Source organism: Gopherus evgoodei, chromosome 14 (genome assembly GCF_007399415.2).
Source record: "Gopherus evgoodei ecotype Sinaloan lineage chromosome 14, rGopEvg1_v1.p, whole genome shotgun sequence".
Taxonomy (NCBI): Eukaryota; Metazoa; Chordata; order Testudines; family Testudinidae; genus Gopherus; species Gopherus evgoodei.
This window is the reverse complement of record NC_044335.1, coordinates 29,159,042-29,177,600: the sequence shown is the minus strand read 5'-3', so window position 1 is coordinate 29,177,600 and position 18,559 is coordinate 29,159,042. Positions and strand designations below refer to the sequence as shown.

The window sequence follows — 18,559 nt, the reverse complement described above, 5'->3', positions numbered from 1 at the left end:
GTGCTGAGTGTGTCCTTCCACTTGATGTGGAGTAGCTGACACAGACTTATGAGAATCAAAAATGTCAATCAGCCACTCTTCGGCCTTTCTCAGTGCCCACGTTTCATTGCTTGCAATAAAGAGAGTTGGCATAATTGTGGTTCTGTAGAGCTGCAGTTTTGTAGCAAGCCTGATGTCACAGCGTCTTCACAGAGGCTGCTGAAGGACTGGAAACATGGCAGCTGCTGCTGCTATCTGACTATCCACATCTTTGGAGGCTCTTCCAGTGCAGAATAACACTCATGTAATAAAAGGTTCTTGGATCCATTTCCACAGGGAACTTCTTGACCCACTGCAAATATAATTCACTCCTCCATTTGCCCACCCTCCCACTTTCAGGTGTGAAAGTTACACTGGCCTCCTGCCTGTCAGATTTCAAGCTACAGAGGTGCAAACCTGGCCAGGTCTCACATGGGATCCTACCTTAATTCTCATCTGCCTACAGGCTTCCTCTTTTTCAGCTAACGTACCCAAGTCCTGCCATTCCTGGGCCTTAAAGACGAGTTCAGTCTCCTTTACATGTTTGGTCCTTGGTCTCTGCAGACATACCCCAAAGATGACAGGTGCAGTGATGGTTTGGTAAGGTGCCTGCTAGGTGCTGGGTTCACCAACAGTGTGATGTTGTTTGGGACCAGAATTGCGCACTCGCTTACCTAGACCTGCAGAAGAGCTTTATGTGGCTTGAAAGCTGGTCTCTTTCACCATCAGGTTGGTCCAATGAAAGACATCACCTCGCCCACCTTGTGTCCCTAATTAGCATAAGCATGTTAGCGAGCCCTGCAATTGTGCACAGCTCTGAATATATGGCCCTAAATAGCTCCTGAGCTGGGCCTGATTGGACCAGCACCCATCTCCCCATCTTAATCCCCGGATCTAGCCAGCATGATAAAGTTTTCCTAGTAGCCATTGTACTCAGACTATAACTGCCTTTCATCTGGCTTGTATCCTATCTCCTTTTGACTGGGCCCATAGAAATCCCATTGCAAATCGTTTTTGGCCTTAGCCCCACCCGCAGAGAAAGGGTGGACCTGTGGTTTGGGCACTGGATTGGGGCACAGCCGTTCTGGGTTTTGTTCCTGACCCTGGTGCCAACTTCCTGGTGACCTAAGGAAATTCACTTAACTGCTCTGTGCCCCAGTGTCCCCATAGACAGAATGGGAAAAATATTGCTTCTTTGGTCTGTCTTGCTTATTTATATTGTAAGCTCTCTGGGGCAGAAACTGCCTTTGATTGTGTGTGTGGACAGCACCACTCAGGGCATCAAGGGAGTACAGTAAGGATTGTCCAGCAGTTAGGGTGGCAGTGGATGTCGGAGACCTGCGTTCAGGTCTGTCACAGACTTTGTGCGTAACTTCTGGGCCTCAGTTCTCCATCTGTACAATGGGGGTCATTGTACTTCCCTACCTCAAGGGGGTGCTGTGGGGATAAAACTATTAAAGATTCATAGATGATGAGGCCAGAAACGTCCACTGCGGCCCCTAGCCTGACCTCTTGTATAACACAGGCCAGAGACCATCCTGAGATCACTCCTGTGCAAGGTGCACGGCGTCAGCACCTTAGATAGAAAATACAAGTAATTCACAATAAGCAGTAAGGACTACGGCTCAGTGATGGCCCCACCAGCTATTTCTGAGGCAAATATATCATTAGAAATAATGTGTGTAATATGTGTTGAGAGAGCCAGGGTGGCAGTTGGTTCAAACAAGTTCTGCATGTTCATTACCAAGCTGATCTCTTGAGTAATCCCAGAGCTTTGTTAATGATACGTGTTGTGTACGCCATTCGTCAAAGCAGCCGTTCTCTCTCTGCTTTAATGAGGCTGCCTGCTTTCCAGAGTGAAACCCTGTGGAGTTGAAGTTCTCAAATACAGCAGCTTATGCAAAGGGAAAGTTTTTTAATTTTGGAAAGTACCTGTAATTAATGCAGCCAAGTCACTGCTCTGGCCTCTTGGAGCGCCTTCCATTTGATATGGCACTTCTGCTTGTGATTGCAGACAAGATCAACAGCAACTGCCTTGAATTTTCAGCCCTTTCCTTCCATCCTCTCTGCTCAGAAAGTCGCTAGTGCCCGATTGTTCCCCGGCGGCTCATTCAGCCAAACCTGGAAGGTTCCTCTGTCTGTTGGCCAAGGCCCCGCTCATTACCTTCTTCTGGACAAACAATATACATCTCTTCCAGTGATCTGCCCCTCGGGGAGAGAGGCTGCTAGACAAATGGTGACAATGGCGCCTGAGTTGCTGAAGCAGTGACGGAGAGAGATGATTGAAGAGGTGTGTGAGTTGGTCACTTCCTCACAGAGTCAGACTAATGTCAGCATGAGCTTTTTACTGCCTGCGCACCAGCATAACGAGATGCTGTCTGAACACTACAGGTCAGGAGACTGGGGGACATTAGCTGTGGAGAATTGCTTGAATATAGTATGAATTTTGCTTTGCCAGTTCATACCCGCCCCCAGCACCTTTAAAGTGCCACTGCTTGAGAATCCACTCAAACCAGCTCCAAACTGTGCCGTAGATTGGGATGTAAAATTCTCAGTGGGCACAAGATGGATTAGTTACATATGTTAGCCAATCGGGGAACAGAAGCGGTGCCACATGACAGGAATTCTGGATGTTCACCTGGAACTGTTCACAGGTGGCTTGCAGAGGAAGACTCGCTGGCTGAAGAAATGTGCAGATAGTTTTAGATAATGGCTATTTCCAGGACTTTGGCAATTTGTTTACGAGCAATTGTCCAGCAGCAAAGTAGGGGAAGTTCCTGGCATAAATGATTAGTTGTGTATTGTAGCTCTAACAAATATCAATCTAGATTAGACAGGGTAGAATTGGGGTAAAACTTTAACCCCCAAGGAAGCTGCTGTCTCACATCATCATCAGGGTTTTGTTGTTTCTAATTAATGTTTATCATGTGCATGTGACTAGAGATCAGCCAGGCTGGCCCCCACTGTCCCAGGCACTGCATAAGCATAGAGGACATGTGCCTGGCCCAAGGAGCTTACAGTGTAGGGGACAAGACCTAGGAGCTGGATGAGACAGACAAGGGGGCACAGTGGGGCTCATGGGGCAATAAAATAGGGTGTGAGCAATTCTTAGCCAAGCAGGGCAATGTTCACAGTTCACCCTTGTCTGCTGTGGGTCCACACATAACTTCAGCAGGGATGGAGTTAATGTTTAATGCATAACTGACACTAGAGACTGTCCTCATCTTCCAGCTGGGCTCAAAACAGCTCATACAATGCAACTGGGTTTGCCCACTTGCATTATTGCCCAGCACTGCTGAGGTGACGGGCCGTGGGGCAATCCTGACAGCAAATGTGTCTTCCCCCTTCCCTCCATCTAGAACAGGGATTCTCAGACTTTTGTACTACTGACCCCTTTCACAAAGCAAGCCTCTGAGGGCGACCCCGCTTATATATTAAAACACTTTTTAATATATTTAACACCATTATAAATGCCGGAGGTGAAGCAGGGTTTGGGGTGGAGGCTGACAGCTCACAACCCCCAAGTAATAACCTCGCAACCTCCTGAGAGGTCCCGACCCCCAGTTTGAGAACCCCTGACCTAGCAGCACGCACTCCCCAATCACTGCAAATCCCAGGGTCTGAAGCCTGCTGTCTCCTGTTCTCCCAACCTGCCAGATTTGGACTGGATCTGTATAAAGCATCAGCTTCCCTAACTCCCATGCAGCACATTACAGCCTCTGAAGTGACAATCACTTAATATCAACATAATTAGGTAAATCTTGAATCAGCTGCTGGAAGATTGGTCCCATGGTGCACAAAGGGATCAGACTGAGCTTGTGAGTTTTCCTACAGGGGTTTTGCATTTCCATTTGCCTCAGTTCCTGCAGAGGGATTGCACTTTTACCAGCATTGTCTAAGCAGAGAGTTGTCGAAAGCTGCTGACATTTCACTTGGTAAATAAAAGGAACGGAGCTTCTTCCCTTGTTTATCCTTATGTCGTGTCTCTAGCGAGTCAGCCTGTTCCCTTCCTTATCTCTGACAGCCGCAGTAATAACGTTTTCCATTTCCATGGCGCACTCCGCCCAAAGGATGCTTTGCAAAGTATAAATGAGATTCCACATCATCCCCTGTCATAATGCAGCCACCTCTTGTGTGAAACGCAGTGTCACTGCAACAATGACTTAGGACAGTAAAAGGAGAATAGTGTATCCAATGAAAAAGACGAGGACACTTCAGGTTGGTGATATGCAATTAGCCCCCCAGGAATCTGGGGTTTGACTCATCTATTTTTAAAGTACCCTGATCTCACTGATAACCAGCAGTGGGGCAGGGCCTCAGTGTTAGGGCTCAGCTGAGCAGGAGGCCCTCACTAACACAGTGCTGGAGCCGCGGTTTATTACTGACTCAAAGGGCTGAGCCAGGTGGGGGCAATCTCTTCGCTATATAATAAAGTTGCTGAAAAATGCATTTTGGAGGCAGTAAAACTAGTCACCGGCTCAGGTCGGATTCAGCAAGTGGCTTCAGCTTAAAAAACCTGAAAAAACCAATCTGGAAATATTTCAAAAGGAAACATTTGGACTCTGTTTCCAAGGGCGCTTTGGTTAGAAATGAGGCTAATTTTTAAAAACAAAAAGGGTGACAAACACCTGGAAAATGACCGAAAACTAAACAGAAAAACCACCACCAAAATCTGCATCTCATTCCAAGCGAACCAAAACAAATCTGTTCTGATTTGAACCACAAGGACTTTTTCAGTTTGGCCCCTGCCCTGAAAACGCCATTGTTCTCCCAGCGCGAGACAGCGCCCCCTAGTGCCTCACCAGCACCATCTCCTCCAGCACCTGTCCTGGCCAGGCCCAGCGCTGCTGGGTTTAGGGGTGGGTGCCTCTGGCATGGGCCCAGGAATAACACAAGCCTGCAGCCCAGACTGGAAATGAAGCTTGATGATCTCTGGAGACCGTCCCTGGCCCAGCTCCATTGGGAATGGTGAGATGCTCACGGACTCCTGGGGTCGGAATTTGCTCTCGAGAGGGCAGGGCCTGACAGTTAACAGAGGGCTCCAGGCATGTTGCACCCAGGGACTCCTTTGTTCATTGTGTCTCCAGGGGGCGAGTCTGGAGGTTCCCAGACTCTGGTATCAGATGGTCAGGTTTATGGCCCCTGCCTACGTGACAGGCAGCCAGGCTCTGCCGCAGGGTCCATTCACTAGGTCAGGGCTTCTCAAACCTCATTGCACTGTGACCCCCTTCTTGCAAAACTCGGGCTTCAGCTTCAGCCCTGGGCGGTGGGGCTCATACCTCTGCTTCAGCCCCAGCCCCCAGCAAGTCTGACGCCAGCCCTGGCAACCCCATTAAAACAGGGTTGCCACGCACTTTGAGGTCCTGACCCCCAGTTTGAGAACCGCTGAACTAGGTGAACGCTGCCCCACTTCAGCACTGTACGTTGCCGAAGGCCATAGGGTCAGCAGGGCCTCTCTGACCTCAGACAGTGCACCATTCACTTGCTTGCATGTCCTGGGAGCCTTTTGCAACCTTCTTCCTGCTCCGCTGCGTCCCACGCAGATTCCTGTGGGTTTATCTCAAGGTCAGCAGGAGCCAGGCAAATGCCTGGGCTTGTAACAAGCCTCCCTCCCCTTGGGAAGCCTGTATGGCAGGACTGCAGCCGCCTGGCTCTGTGCTAATTAATTCCTTTCCCAGCCCAGCTGTTCATTTCCATTTGTTCTGCCTCCTGCTGCAGCCCTGGTGGGATGGGAGGGGTGCTAAGAAGGCAGCTGTAGGGAATCACCCAGGGTACACCCAGCCTGCACTGCTTCCCAAGCTGGCTCTGCAGCTCACAGCAGCATCTGGCAGGCCAGCTGTGGCTCACTGAGGTTGGCACCTGACATACCAGCCTCTCCAGAGGCCAGCGCTGCCCCTCTCTGAGCACCATTGGTATGAACCTTGATACACGCCAGAACAGAGAGGTGTCCTGTCCTGCCGTGTCTGGGGTGCTGGGCAGTAGTTCAGCTTTTCAGGCAGTAGCATGCGGACTTCCCCCTGGTAAGGACAGGTGGTGTCTGCCCTCTCCCAGCCTGGCTGAGCCTGGGATTGTAGATGAGCAAGGTAGGTGTGACGCTAGGGAAAAGAGCTGGAGGGTATGGCAGGGGGGCTCCCGCTGCTTGTCATGGATTCAAGAGGCTTTGCACATCAAGGGATCACCTGGTAGCCTTGCCTGCTCTTGGAGACTCCAGCGGTGTCTGACCAAGAGCACCCCTCTTCTTTCAGTACCCCATGGTACCTGCCTGTCTTACCGACCAAGGGCTCACCAAGGCATTTGTCAAGTAGACCTAAGCTAGTGGGTGCTGGTCTTTTCCAGGCTAGACTGAGGGTGAGGTGTGTGAGCCCACCCACCCCTGCCCCTGCTGTAGCTACCTGCTCTGTGGATCATTCGCATTTTTCGCCAGTGCTGAGTCCACCAGAGAAGGAGCTCCCAGCTGCTGAGACAGCTGGGGCTTGGCTTTCAAGGTTTGCCAGCTTAGCCTTCAAAGCCGACCCTTCCCAGCAGCCACCCAGGGAGCATCACACCATTGGCTGCTAAATATTGTAATTTATACAGTGATTCCATCTGAGCCTGGCCCCATCATGCCTGGGCCTGACCTCAGTTAATGATCTCTGACACCACAGCAGCTGGGAGCAGGGCTAATTGACTGCCTCTCTCAGTCCTTCACAGGGCAGGAGGCGGGTGTGCGATGGGAATGAATACAAATCACTCAATCCATGGAAGGCGATGGCTGGCACTAAGAGTAAAGCATCTGCCACCTGAGGGCCTTGTGATCAGAGCAGACCAGGGCCCTGGGGCAGGTCTGTCACCCCCTGAGCCTGCAGGAGATACGGTAGCCCTCACTGCTCCCAGGGGGCTGAGAGCACCTGGGAACTCCAACCAGGTCACAGTACAGCTGCTCCCTTGCTTAGGTGGATTTCTGGCACCTGTGCTCTGGAGCCTGGCTTCCAGTGTGTTCCTGCAAGCGATGCAAGGAGGTGTTTTTCTTGGTTTTCCAGAGCCCTGCCTGGGTTCCCATCCATGAACTGGGAGCAGCCAGGAAGCTCTCGCTACCAGCCCCCATGTTTGCACCCTGGAGGGTTGTGGGCAGGGGGTGCTCACTGGGGGCCTCTCAGGTCTGCTCCCCAATCCCAGTTTGTGGCTGCAGATTCTGCCTGGTTAGCTGGGAGCTCTCTGAACAGGCTGAGCAAGCTGCTTCTGAAGCGTTCCCGGAGCTGAGTCCGGTTGTTCTGTTTCAGGAGGGTGGTAAATGCAGCCTGGGGACAGGGCTTCCCAGATCAATACCCATAAACCAGTGCCACCACTGCAACGCACTGGCCCGTCTTGGAGCTGGGGTGATGGGGGGCTTACCCAGAAGATGGCTGGCCTGCTAGTTCCAAGGACAAGGGGATCCCCTTGGAACTGCCTCCTGCCACCCTAGAACCAACCACCCTGCCAGGTGATAATGTGACACTTTATCAAACACATCCTGCCACATAGGGTGACCTGGGGAGCAGGAAACTCTCCTCTGCTCCCTGGGCTTCCTGCAGGTAACTGGATCTGTGAGATGTGTTTATTTAGGCCAGGGCCCGGAGCTGCTGTCTGCCCTCCCCTGGGGGTTGGCTCAGGGAACAGAAGGGAAGAGTTTTACCTGTGGAATATGATCATTCACATAAAGGGAAACAACAATTAGGGGCAAATGGCTTTATTAGCTGTGGTGAGATCCCAGACTGTGGAATGCTCTCCAAAGAGAGAAAGCATTGGAGAATATCCATGGGGAACAGGCCTGCACCTGACCCCAAGGGGAGGAATGACTGTGACCTAACAGCACCCGTGGAGTGAGCTGAATTGTCTGGATTCACTCGCCCACACACCTGCTCCATTGTGATGTACAGTAATTCAGGTCGCTGGACTCTCAGCTGCCTTGCCTTAGATTACACCGGGAACCGATGGACTGGGACTCACCTTGGTGGTTTGCACTGCTCAGCAGCATCACCTGGTCACTGGATCAGTTGTAGGTCATCTTGTGACCTAGCATGGTGTGATGCAGTAGGGACTGTCTGTGTGGGGAGTGGGAGAGCAGGGGAGGACTTTAGGGGATGGACGATGCCAGGGCCTGTAACCTGAACTAGGTAAGGGAGGGGAAAGGTCAACACCTTTGCCCGGGAAGGGGAACAAAGGAATGGAGTGGCAGGAGGGAAGCAGTTTGAGTTTGGGCTTGGGCCTGTGTGGGCGGAATTCAGGGTATCCTAGCTAGGATCCAAGCACCCTGAAAGCCCAGAAGGACTCGGTGGAGGGGTCCTGACTGTGCCTGCAAGCTCTGCTGTAACCGGTGTTCCTGTTGTCCAATAAACCTTCTGTTTTACTGGCTGGCTAAGAGTCACTGTGGGTCCCAGGAAGAGGGGTGCAGGGCCGGACTCCCCACACTCCGTGACACATGGCATCACAATGGCACCCCAGTGAGTCACAGCACAGCGTGCCTTTGCAATCAGGTGCCGTGTCATAGAACACTGGGAGAGGTCACTCCTCGGAGGGAGATGTGGCCTAGTGCCCTGGGACGAGCCAGCAGGAAGTCTGGGTTATAATGCTGACTCTGGCCTGGGGAAAGGCCCTTGGGGCTGGATTCTTCAATGTTATCCCTGTGCATTTGCACTTCCCTAACCTCTATGCCCCAATACTCAGTGGGCAAAGGGAACTCGCGCTGCCAGAGGGAACTGAGCTGCACTTAGAGCGGGGTCAGCACCACAGCCTGTGATTCCCATTCTGGTGAAGCTGTTGGAAGAGTTTCTTCCGGGCATCCTTCCAAACCCCCTCAGACTTAAAGGCTCATAATTCAAACCCCATGATTGGCCGGTTGGCACAACAAAATGGCGCTGAGGTGGGAGTCTCCCACTAACCGATGGCTATGTAGCTACTGGCACCGAGGCAGGGTGTGAGGAGCAGCAGTGAAACAGGTGGAAGGAAGATGTGCAGAAGCTGCCAAACTGGTTCCCCTCATCCAAGCTACGAAAGACAGAAAACAGGATGCACTGTTGGGATTGAACCAATATGCATGTCCCCTAGGAAAGGGCTTCTGGAGTCCTCAGAGACCAGCATAAAGGGGAGGGGAAAATCTCAGCCTTTTCAATTTGGAGATGAAGCTCTTGGTACAGTGAGTTGGCTATGTCTGTGAACCAAACCAGGCATTTGTCAAGGGACTGCTCTACTACCATGCTGGGGTGTGAACCCCACAGCAACCTGGAAGGGGTTAATGAGGCTGAGAAGGGGCCAATTCACCAGCTAGGCCCCAGCTGAGGGGAATTAGGTCGCCCAGTTAATCCCCTGAGTGATGACAGTGCCCAGCAGAGAAAGAACAGGTGGGGCAGGATAAAGCCAGGAAGCTGGTAGCAGAAGGGAACTGCAGTGAGGGCACCTGTTGCTGCTCTCTGGATATCAGAGAGGGAAGGAAGGAATCCTAGGGCAAAGGGTGTAGGAAAAGGCTCAGGAAGATGATGCAGGCCTTGGCTGCACAGTAGAGGGTGGGCCTGGGTTCCCCTACCAGTCACCGGGGACATGGCACCGTCTGGGCAGTAAATGGGAGATTGCCAAAGACAATTTGTATGGAAAGATTGGAACCCTGGAAGGGAGAAAACACCTAGAGGCTGGGCTGGAGGGCCAAGCTTCGAAGGTAGGGCACCTTCTCAGAGAGTGAGAGACAGACTGCAGGGAATGTAACAAGCGGCAGAAGGGGGCATCAGACCTGGAAAGAGCTAATCCCTGGAGCAACCAGGAGGAGGCGCCCTTGCGGTGAGTGTACCCCATGACAGCAGCCTTCTCTCTGTAGAGGGCAGCCTTTAGGGGCCTGTCAGCTCCCCCAGCTGCGCTGATCAGCCTCTAACAGCATGCACAAAATGCCTTCCCATGGCACATGAAAGCTCTGCAGTATTTTGGTACAACACAACTACCTCCTCCTAATGGCCCTTTCCATCCAAACCTAGAGGAATCACACTGTGGTGATGGAGGGTCTCCCATCTCCAGGTTATCCCCATCCACAGCCTCCCAGTGAAAAGGACAATGGCACTAAATTGCATCTGCGGCTAAGGCAATAAGGACTGATGACTCGAGAACAAGCTGATGAAAAGCAGGTCAGGCTTCGTACTAGGGGATTCGGGTGGCTAGAGCTTTGTAGCTGCTGTGCAATTACAGCCCAAACATTTCCTGGGTCTGCAATAGGATAAGGTCTGTTCTTAGCATCACTGGATACACCTGGATGGTGGTCTAAACCCCCTCCCAAGCCTGAAAACCAGGCTGGGCTTCTCCTGGTAATTCCCCTCTTCTGCTCCTGCTCGGGCAGGAGCCTGGAAGTGCTGGGGCATGGGGAACATGAAAAATGAGGAAACTTTGGCCAGATGGTTTATGAACCTCCATAAGGGCTTGGCTGGGGAACCAGGAAGGACTCCTCACTGCCCCTAAATGGCTCCCCCCTCCCCACACATTACCAACTGAGTCTCTGCTGAGACAACTTGCATTAGAGAGGGAGAACCTGCCTGTCACCAGCAGCTAAGGCCCTGTCCACCCCACAAATACCACGGTGGTTTTTAACCAGTTCTCATCTGACTTGTGCACAACAAACATGGCTGAGTTGTGTACATGCAGCCACTTCAGTCCCAAGCTGTTTTTCTGAGTTCCCACTCAGCCCGATGCTGGAATCGGTTTGCACCAGGGCATTGTGGGAAGAGTCTGGGCAGCTATCCCACAGCACCTCAGCAGGAGACGCACAGAGAGTGGTGCCAGCAGCACGTGGGACAGTGCATTCTGGGATGTCCTGCAGGACAGGGAGCTGAGAGTGAGTGGCACTAGCCATGCCGGGCCCTGGGGACATTGCAAAGGAAGACTGGTGAAGCCTGTACCCAGACTGCAGCCCCTTGCCAGCCTCAGCCTTGGGCAGGGGTGAGCAGCAGAAGCATTAGCTAAACACTGAGCAGGTGGGGACAGCCAGCCTGATACAAACTCAGTTGGAAGCTGTTGTGCCCACCAATAGCTAGGCATGTAGCAAGGTGAGTAACATTTATTAGTGGAGAGAATTAGCAATAAGGTCTCCCTGGGGCAAGGTTGCCTTGCAGCCCAGTTCAGTGGACACCTGCTGTGGAAAGAAGCCACCTCCCCCTCCTGCCTTCTGGAGGCCTCCAAAGACAGAGCAGCAGGACTGCAGCTCTGGCCGGGGAGCGACGCTCTCTCTTCCCTTACTAAAGACAAGCCAACAGTGTGGCAGTGTTCCCAAGCACTGGTGCCAAACGCACCAGCTCATGACATCCCTGCTGCCGGGTATGCATGGACTGCTGCCCCAAACTGGGGGGTTGTCTTTTAAACAGCACACGAGAGTTTACGTGGCTTCTAAAGGGACCTTGGCTGATTGCATCTGGTTCTGAATTAAGCATTTCCAAGTGCTGAGCAGTTGCTAACCATTTAATGCGCTTCAGCCCACTGGTTCCACTTCTGTGCTGGCTCCCCAGGCTGCAAAGACATTTCTGACAACAGCAGCACCACAAACCAAGCACATCCTGTAGGATCATCCTGAGTGGAATCCGCTGGTCGCGTCCATCCCAGCAAAGCAAATCTCCTCTCTGCAGGACCCAGGAGAAGTGAACGAGGGGCAAGTTGCTCTTCGTATTCTCTCAAGCTGTGTGGGACCATGAACAGGGGCACTCAACCATTGTCTAGCCCAGGACCACGTGGATAGCCTACCCAGAGCTTGAGGGCTGCAGCCTTCCAGGAAAGCACATTGCAGTTCTCTTCCTGTTTAATGTGGAGGTGCAGCTCACAGAGATGACAGGTCATGTGTGAAGCCCCATCTTGGTTGAGCATCCACCCCCCTGGATCAAGATGGAGCATCCTGACCTGGACCTGTCACCTTGTGGGCTGGACCTCTCTCAGCCTGCATTAAAAATGGGGTTAGCCGCAAGCTGCCCTGGAGAACTCCATGGGCTGCAGGTCCCCTCTGGCTTAGCAGCACTCGGCAAAGCTGAAAAACAGCCAGTCCCACCTGGCTGTAGCCTAGATCCCTCCCTCCACAGGAGGAAACCAGATTAGCAAAGGGACTGGCCATTGGAAAGTCCTCTGTAGAGTGTGCCACTGGTGAATGACAGTAGCCAAGGGCGTGGTGAGCGTGCTGGCTGTTACATGGGATCGCTGTGGTACTTGTCTTTCTCCAGGGACAGTACCCAAGCCAGCCCTGGTTCCTGAGGCTCCAGCGTGCGTTCTGCTCCCCCTGCCGAATGACAGTGGCAGTGTTGTGTTGGCAGGGGCACTGACGCAGGCTGCAGGGTGATGGCCCCAGATGAAAGCATTTTGCTTGTCTCAAGGGAAAGTGCAAATGCAAAACTGAGCCACTTGCAGGCGGCTGGGCTGGTAAACGTACTGGCCTGCCTCACACCAGCCGGATTTCTGCAGTACGGGCACCTCCTGGTAAAAGGGCTCGCTCTGCACAGACCTGTCCTCCTGCCTGTCTACCAGGCAGCCCTCACACAAGCAGTAGGCTTCCAGCACCCTCCGGGGGTACCGGCGCAGGTCTTCGTTGACCCTGTTGGAACAAAGCGGATTAATGAGGTCACCTAATAAAATCAAGCGCTGGCCAATGCACTCCAGCTAGGGATGGACTGAGCTGTTCAGAAAGGGTTAATAAGCTAATTCTCCCACACCTGCTGTGTAAGGTGCTGCACCAACATTCAGGAGCTGATTGGTGGTGGTTGGGCAGCGTTAGATTGAGCTCACTGGGAGGAAACTGAGGCACAGAGTGAGACAAATGCCACAGACAGAACTAGCTTAGTGCCTGCAGTGCACGGCAGTTCTATCCCTGCTGCGCTGCGATAAGAAAATGCCCCTGTGAGCCTGAGCCAGCTGCTGCTGGGTGGAGCCTCCAGCGAGGGGGATGTGGCTGCTGGCGGGGCTCATATATATTGGTTTGTTTCCTTCTGCACGGGGTGGCTGACTGCGGAATGGAGAGTGCCCCAGGCATGTGTCGAAAGAGGGACACGTTCTAGAAGTGTCCAGGAGAGTAACAATTACCCCTGCAGAACCAGCCATCCACCATCTCCAGGGCACGAGGAGGACGTAGTTCGACTCAGGAAATGCAGCTCCACACCTGAGACAGATGGGGGTGGGGGGGTTCCAAGCTCTGGATCCCAGTGGCAGTGCCTGAACCCAGAGGTGACATTTGCTGAGATGCCCTTCACTCCTCTGCCTGCGGCTTACCTGTATGACCACGGGGAGGCGCTCCTGTCCTGGAGGCGGGACGAGGTCTGGCTGACATTCACAGGGCATGACTTCAGGTCCTGGTCAGGTAAAACGTCCTTCATTGGAGCCAATAAACTAACTCCAGGAGCAAGATGGCGGCTGAGCATGGACTCCAGCTCTGCATCGGAGGGCTCACGGCAGGGAATGTGGGCACCGAACGTCTGACAAAAGGCAAAACCCAGCAGAACTTGGGCAGCTGCTTCTACCTGCGGAAAAAACACAGGGGGAAAGTGAGAAGAAGCTCGGAGAAGCTCCCAGGGATCTGGGGGGGCTGAACAGATAGGAGGTGTCTATTGTACCATCTGAAGGAGCTTTCCATTGCTCGCTGTTCAAGAGCCTTGGAGGAGCTAGGCCGTCATGCTGAGTGAGTTCAGTACCTAAGTAATGGGGGCTCTTGCTCCTAAGCCACTTAGGCACTTTTGAAAGCATTACCCCTATGAGCTGCAGTGAAGAGGCCTGGGGGGCAGGAAGGAGTGGGTTGCCCTGGCCAGGTCTCTGCTAAGATGGGGCACGCTCTTCTGACCTGGCAGAGAGGGAAGTGGGCGTTCTTTGCCTCCACGCTGCCATCTGCAAATGTGGCCCATAGTCCTTCTCAGACCATTGTTTAACACATTTAACAGCCCGGGTCCCCGTGCAGAACCTGGAGGCGCTCGCTCACAACTTTGGGCCACGCTGACCGCTGGCTGGGTAGTCCTGTGCTGGGCTCAGTCCCCGTTGCTGACGTCGGGGTGGCTTTATGCAAGGTAGCTAACTCATGGTAGCTGGCGTGATAGTTTTTACTTTTCGTGACCTTTCCTCATGGCATTTCATTTGCCTAATGAAACCAGGCAGGTTTCACTTGGTGTCAGGTTTGGTTCCGGAAGCTCTGCCCGGCGCTGGCCGTTCTGACCCGACTTGGCAAGTTACAGGCCTGGGCAGTGTCGGCTGGGAGAGAACCCTTGCAGAAAGGGGACCTAACCACGCCAAGGTACTGACCAAAATAAAATGTAATTGGGGGAGCAAGGGGTGAACCCGTTTTACTGAAACCTTAAACAAGTACCAGGGGGGTGGTTAGGCAAAGATCCCCACATGGGCTGGGCACTGTGTGGTGACTATCAGCCGTACGAGAGCTTGTGTGACACCACCGTCTAGATCAGCGTGCCCTTTCCAGTGCGAATGTCACAAGTAGCAATAAAGGAGGGCAGATGCACAGATGAGCTGTTCTAGGGAGCGGGAGTATCCTGAGCTAAATACGAATGTCTCAGCCTTTTGTGGCATGAGTGTGTCTTTAAGGCAGGGTAGGGGATGGGTAGAGTCTCGGGAGAGGCCCCTTTGCCTGAGCACAGAAGGGGGTTTCCTCCTTTAATGCAGGCCCGGAGAGCAGATCAGATAGTGCTCACAGGGGAGTTGCTGCAAGGCATTTCCTTATTGCAGTGCAGTGGGCTGGTCCAGCTCTGAATGGAATTTGCATGTTCAAAGTGTGTTTCCTGGAGTGGGAACAGGTTGCACCTGGCTGGGCAGTTGCATCAATTTCTCTAACCCTGCCCTCTGGCTCCAGTCTTGCTCTCTGTTCAAGCCAGTGTGAGATTTGCATTGACGTCTATTGGAGCAGGATTGGGCACGTCAGTTTTTACAGGCTGGGGGGCAGGAGGCAAATGGACACTTGATTTGGCTAGTGCCCAAGCGATATTGAGGATGTAACTTGTAGCAGTTCAAGGGCTGCAGTAGGGGCTGGCCCTGGGTGGAGGATGAAAGGGAGGGAGGGTCGGTGCATCCTCCCACATCTGAGCTAGTTGCAAGTTGCCCCTCCAATAAGAAGCAGTGTGGTCCAGTAGCGAGGGGACGAGGTCTTAGGAGATGTAGGTTCTAGTCCTGGCTTTGCCAGTGGCCTGCTGGGGGACCTTGGGCAAGTCCCTTCCATGCCCCAGGTCTCCGGGGGCTGTTGATCCTGCCCTCCTTTGAGAGCTCCAGGGCTCTGCAGAGCGAGGTATTATGAACAGGGCATTAGCCCCAGTGCCTGCGCTGTTTGGGAAGCTGAAGGAGGAGCTGCGTCCCATCTTCCTTCCTCTCAGTGCAGGATCTCCACGGGGCTCTGTTCTCTTCTGGACAAGCTGTCCATTGACACTAGCAGGAGACACACGCTTGCAGAGAGCACAGGAGCCCTGTCTGTAATTCCCAGCCTTCTCTGGCTGGGCTGGCCCTTCATCGCAAGTCATCAGATGCTGAAGCTGGCACGTGTCACTGCCGCAGAAAGACGTGGCTGTTTTCTCAGCGGTCTTTGCAGTGAGATCCGAGGTTGCAGAGCTGAGCTGGGCCCGACAGTGCTTTCTGTGCCCACTTCACTGAGAAAGAAGCGTGCTAGGTCTTCCTTGGGTCTGCCTGCCTCTTAGCCAACTGGGTGGCAGCCCAGCCCTGTGCAGTCTGCATCGGTTAGCAGGGGAGGTTTCCCACTCCACTCCCTGAGCCCAGAGGGTCACATTGGCTGAATTCACTCCGCAGCTTGCATTCCGATCTCGCACACTTCATCAGCTGGGCTGCACATGCCTGCTGGTGAATTCCCCTGGGCTTTGCCCTCTCGGGCCTCGTTTCATTGCTCAAGAAGGCTGTGTAATGGGCTGGATCACCCTCTTCATTTATGAATCACAGTTGTGCAGCATTTGCTGAGTCATCTGTCTGTTTGCCCTGGGGCCTAGGGAGTGGTGGGCTCATGGCTCAGGCCAGGATTTTGGCTTGTAACCATAACCACCCCTGCACCAAGCCCTATGCCATGCTGGGGGAAGGGGTGCACTGCTAGCACTTCTGCCTTTCAGACTTACGCACAGTGATGACTTCCCACCAAAGGGCAGCTGGCTCTAGCAGAGCAATTAGCTTGTACTCATTTAAAACTGCAGGACACAGAAAACAAAGCTGCCACAGTTGCACAGCTCCATCCGCCCAGAGAAACAGCCCTAGTGTTTGGTAGCTACTTTAACTGTTTTTTCATAAGCCCCCGTCCATAACTACACAAGCAACCAGCAAGGTAGTGCGGCCCCAGCTCCATGCAGTGAATGCTGCTTTGGGGTGGGTGACTTACTAAGTCCCTAGGCTGCATTGTTTCACCAGCTGATTGCTAATGATCTCATTTATCAGCTGAGGCGACCAGGATCCAGCAGCTGAGTGGGAGGGGATCCCTCTGGAGAGACAGTTCCTAGGAGCCAGCCTTTTAGGCTGACGTTTCAAAGCAGCCTAAGAGAGTCAGGCACCCAAATCCTGTTGAACGTCAGTGGGAGTTGGGTGACCGAGTCCCATACAGCCCCTCTGAAAACCTCAACTTTAAAGAATGATTCTGTTTGCAGTTGCTGGGTTGTTCTACGTCCACTCGCCTCCACACATTTCACCCAGTGGGCTAGTTCACACCCACTCCATTTACTCTGTTCTCTGCTTCCCACCCTGTGCTCACCCTGTGCGCTCTTTCACGTACGCCGTGTCCCACTTTCAGTACATACTGATCCTGTGAACTGCCTGTTTGCACTCAGACGTAGGCAGATGAGCAACAGAGAGTGGTGTGTACTGGTGTAAAAGTTGCAAACAAAACCACACATATCTACTTGTCATCCTGTCGTGTTTGAGCTCCACTAGGATTAGAATTAACAGAGCTCTAGTTCACAATCCAGACCCCCCCGGGAATCCCAGCAATCTGCTCTCCCTTAGCCCAGGGGGAAAGGGACTGGTCACAGAACTGGGATGAAATGGACACATGACAGATGTTCAGGACACAAAGCCAGTATCTGGAATGAATGTGAGATCTTCCATGCTGAGAGATCACAAAAGGCATTGCAAATCTGTACATGGCTCCCTTTGCCGCCTCGTCTTTGGGGTGAAATGCAGCAGAATCGCTCATTGCTCTTCATTTCACCAGCAGGTGGGTCAGGGCACTACAGCAATGGCCAAATGACACCATCATTGAGGAAAGAAAGTGAAGAAGAACGAGAAATCCCAGGGGAAAGGCCAAGGGTGGCTTAGGTCAGAACGTAACTATCCCCAGTCGGCACTAAACAACCTACCAGGGCGTAAGTCTCCACCTAGCGCCAGCCTCTGCTCCCCTCCTGCACATTGAGTAGCGTCGTGTCTCAGCACAGTCAGTGGGCCACTCCTGTGCTAAGTCCTGCTCCTCATGATTAAGGGGGTCAGAGCCTGGCTTTTAGGAACTGCCTGATGAGTCTTCCTAGCCTTTACACCTACTACCTGACACAGACACTCACTCCATGGACCCTGACCTCTGCTGATAGCGATTCCCCAAAGAGAAAACTTCTGGCCTGCAAAGTCAGGGGAGTTTCCCTCTTTCTGGTCTTCCCTAGGGGCAGCTTCACTCTCTAGTGCACCTTTTAAGGCTGGATGATTAATAGTAAAACAGCGCCAGAGCCCCTGGCATGGGAGAGAACGGAGGGCCCAGGACTGAGTGGAGGAGAATATGGGAGTTATGGGGACACACACAGAGCCCCTGTGTGGGGGAGAGAACTGGGGACCTTGGAATGGGTGGAAGAGGAAAGAGGGGAATGAGGGCAAAGACAGAGCCCCTGACACTAGGTGGAGCGGAGGAATAGGGGATTCTGGGATGGGGGAAGGGGGCCACACATAGCCTCAGCAGAGGGGAGGGGGCGAACGTGGAAATGTGGGAAGGGGAGACACTCTTATTCCTAAACACTTACCCCGTCCCCTTTGGAGCTGAGTTTTAGGGGGTGGGGGAACATCAGTGTAATTTACAAAGATGCTACAGGGGACCCCAGCTACTCACCTTTAGCTGCATGGTTGTTTCCCCCGTAGTCTATTTCACATGGGAGTGGGGAAGGTTTCTTCTGTCCCTCTGAGAGAAAAGCGGCTGGTAAACAACAGACCAGGAGCACCAGGCCTTTGTGAAGGTGACCCTGCCGGGCTAGCCTGGAATGGGAGGTTCAGAAGACGACGAGGCTGGGAAGAAAATCTCTTGCGTCCTTCCCCTCAGGAACCCTGCCCTCAAACAGGTTGTCACTGCACAGGGAAGCATCGGACACGCCTCCCTCTCCCAGATACCTGGCACTGCAACCTGGAAGCAGCCATTCGTCAGTGACTCACTGATGGGGAATGTGTGCAGATGCCATGGGGCAAAGGTTTAGGCCCAGTCTAAGCAGTTGTTGTCCTGGTATAACCATGTAAGTTAGAGGCATGTTTTATGTATTTATTTATTTTTTACCAAAGCAGTTATACCACTACAGCCCCCTATACCACTATAGCCTCCAGTGAGGATGTGGTTATACTGGTACAAAGGTGCCTT

At 52.9% G+C, this 18,559-nt stretch overlaps 1 protein-coding gene across 1 annotated transcript; it reads right to left on the bottom strand.

The window, feature by feature from the left end:
• Positions 1-8,460: 8,460 nt before the first annotated feature.
• LOC115635266 (interleukin-17D-like) lies at positions 8,461-18,234 on the bottom strand. The gene is made up of 3 exons (XM_030533693.1): positions 18,044-18,234; positions 13,249-13,496; positions 8,461-12,577 (listed from the first exon to the last, which is right to left on the bottom strand). Exons 1-3 carry the CDS (start codon positions 18,053-18,055, stop codon positions 12,355-12,357), a joined length of 483 nt encoding a protein of 160 aa, XP_030389553.1. The 5' UTR covers positions 18,056-18,234; the 3' UTR covers positions 8,461-12,354.
• Positions 18,235-18,559: the final 325 nt, after the last annotated feature.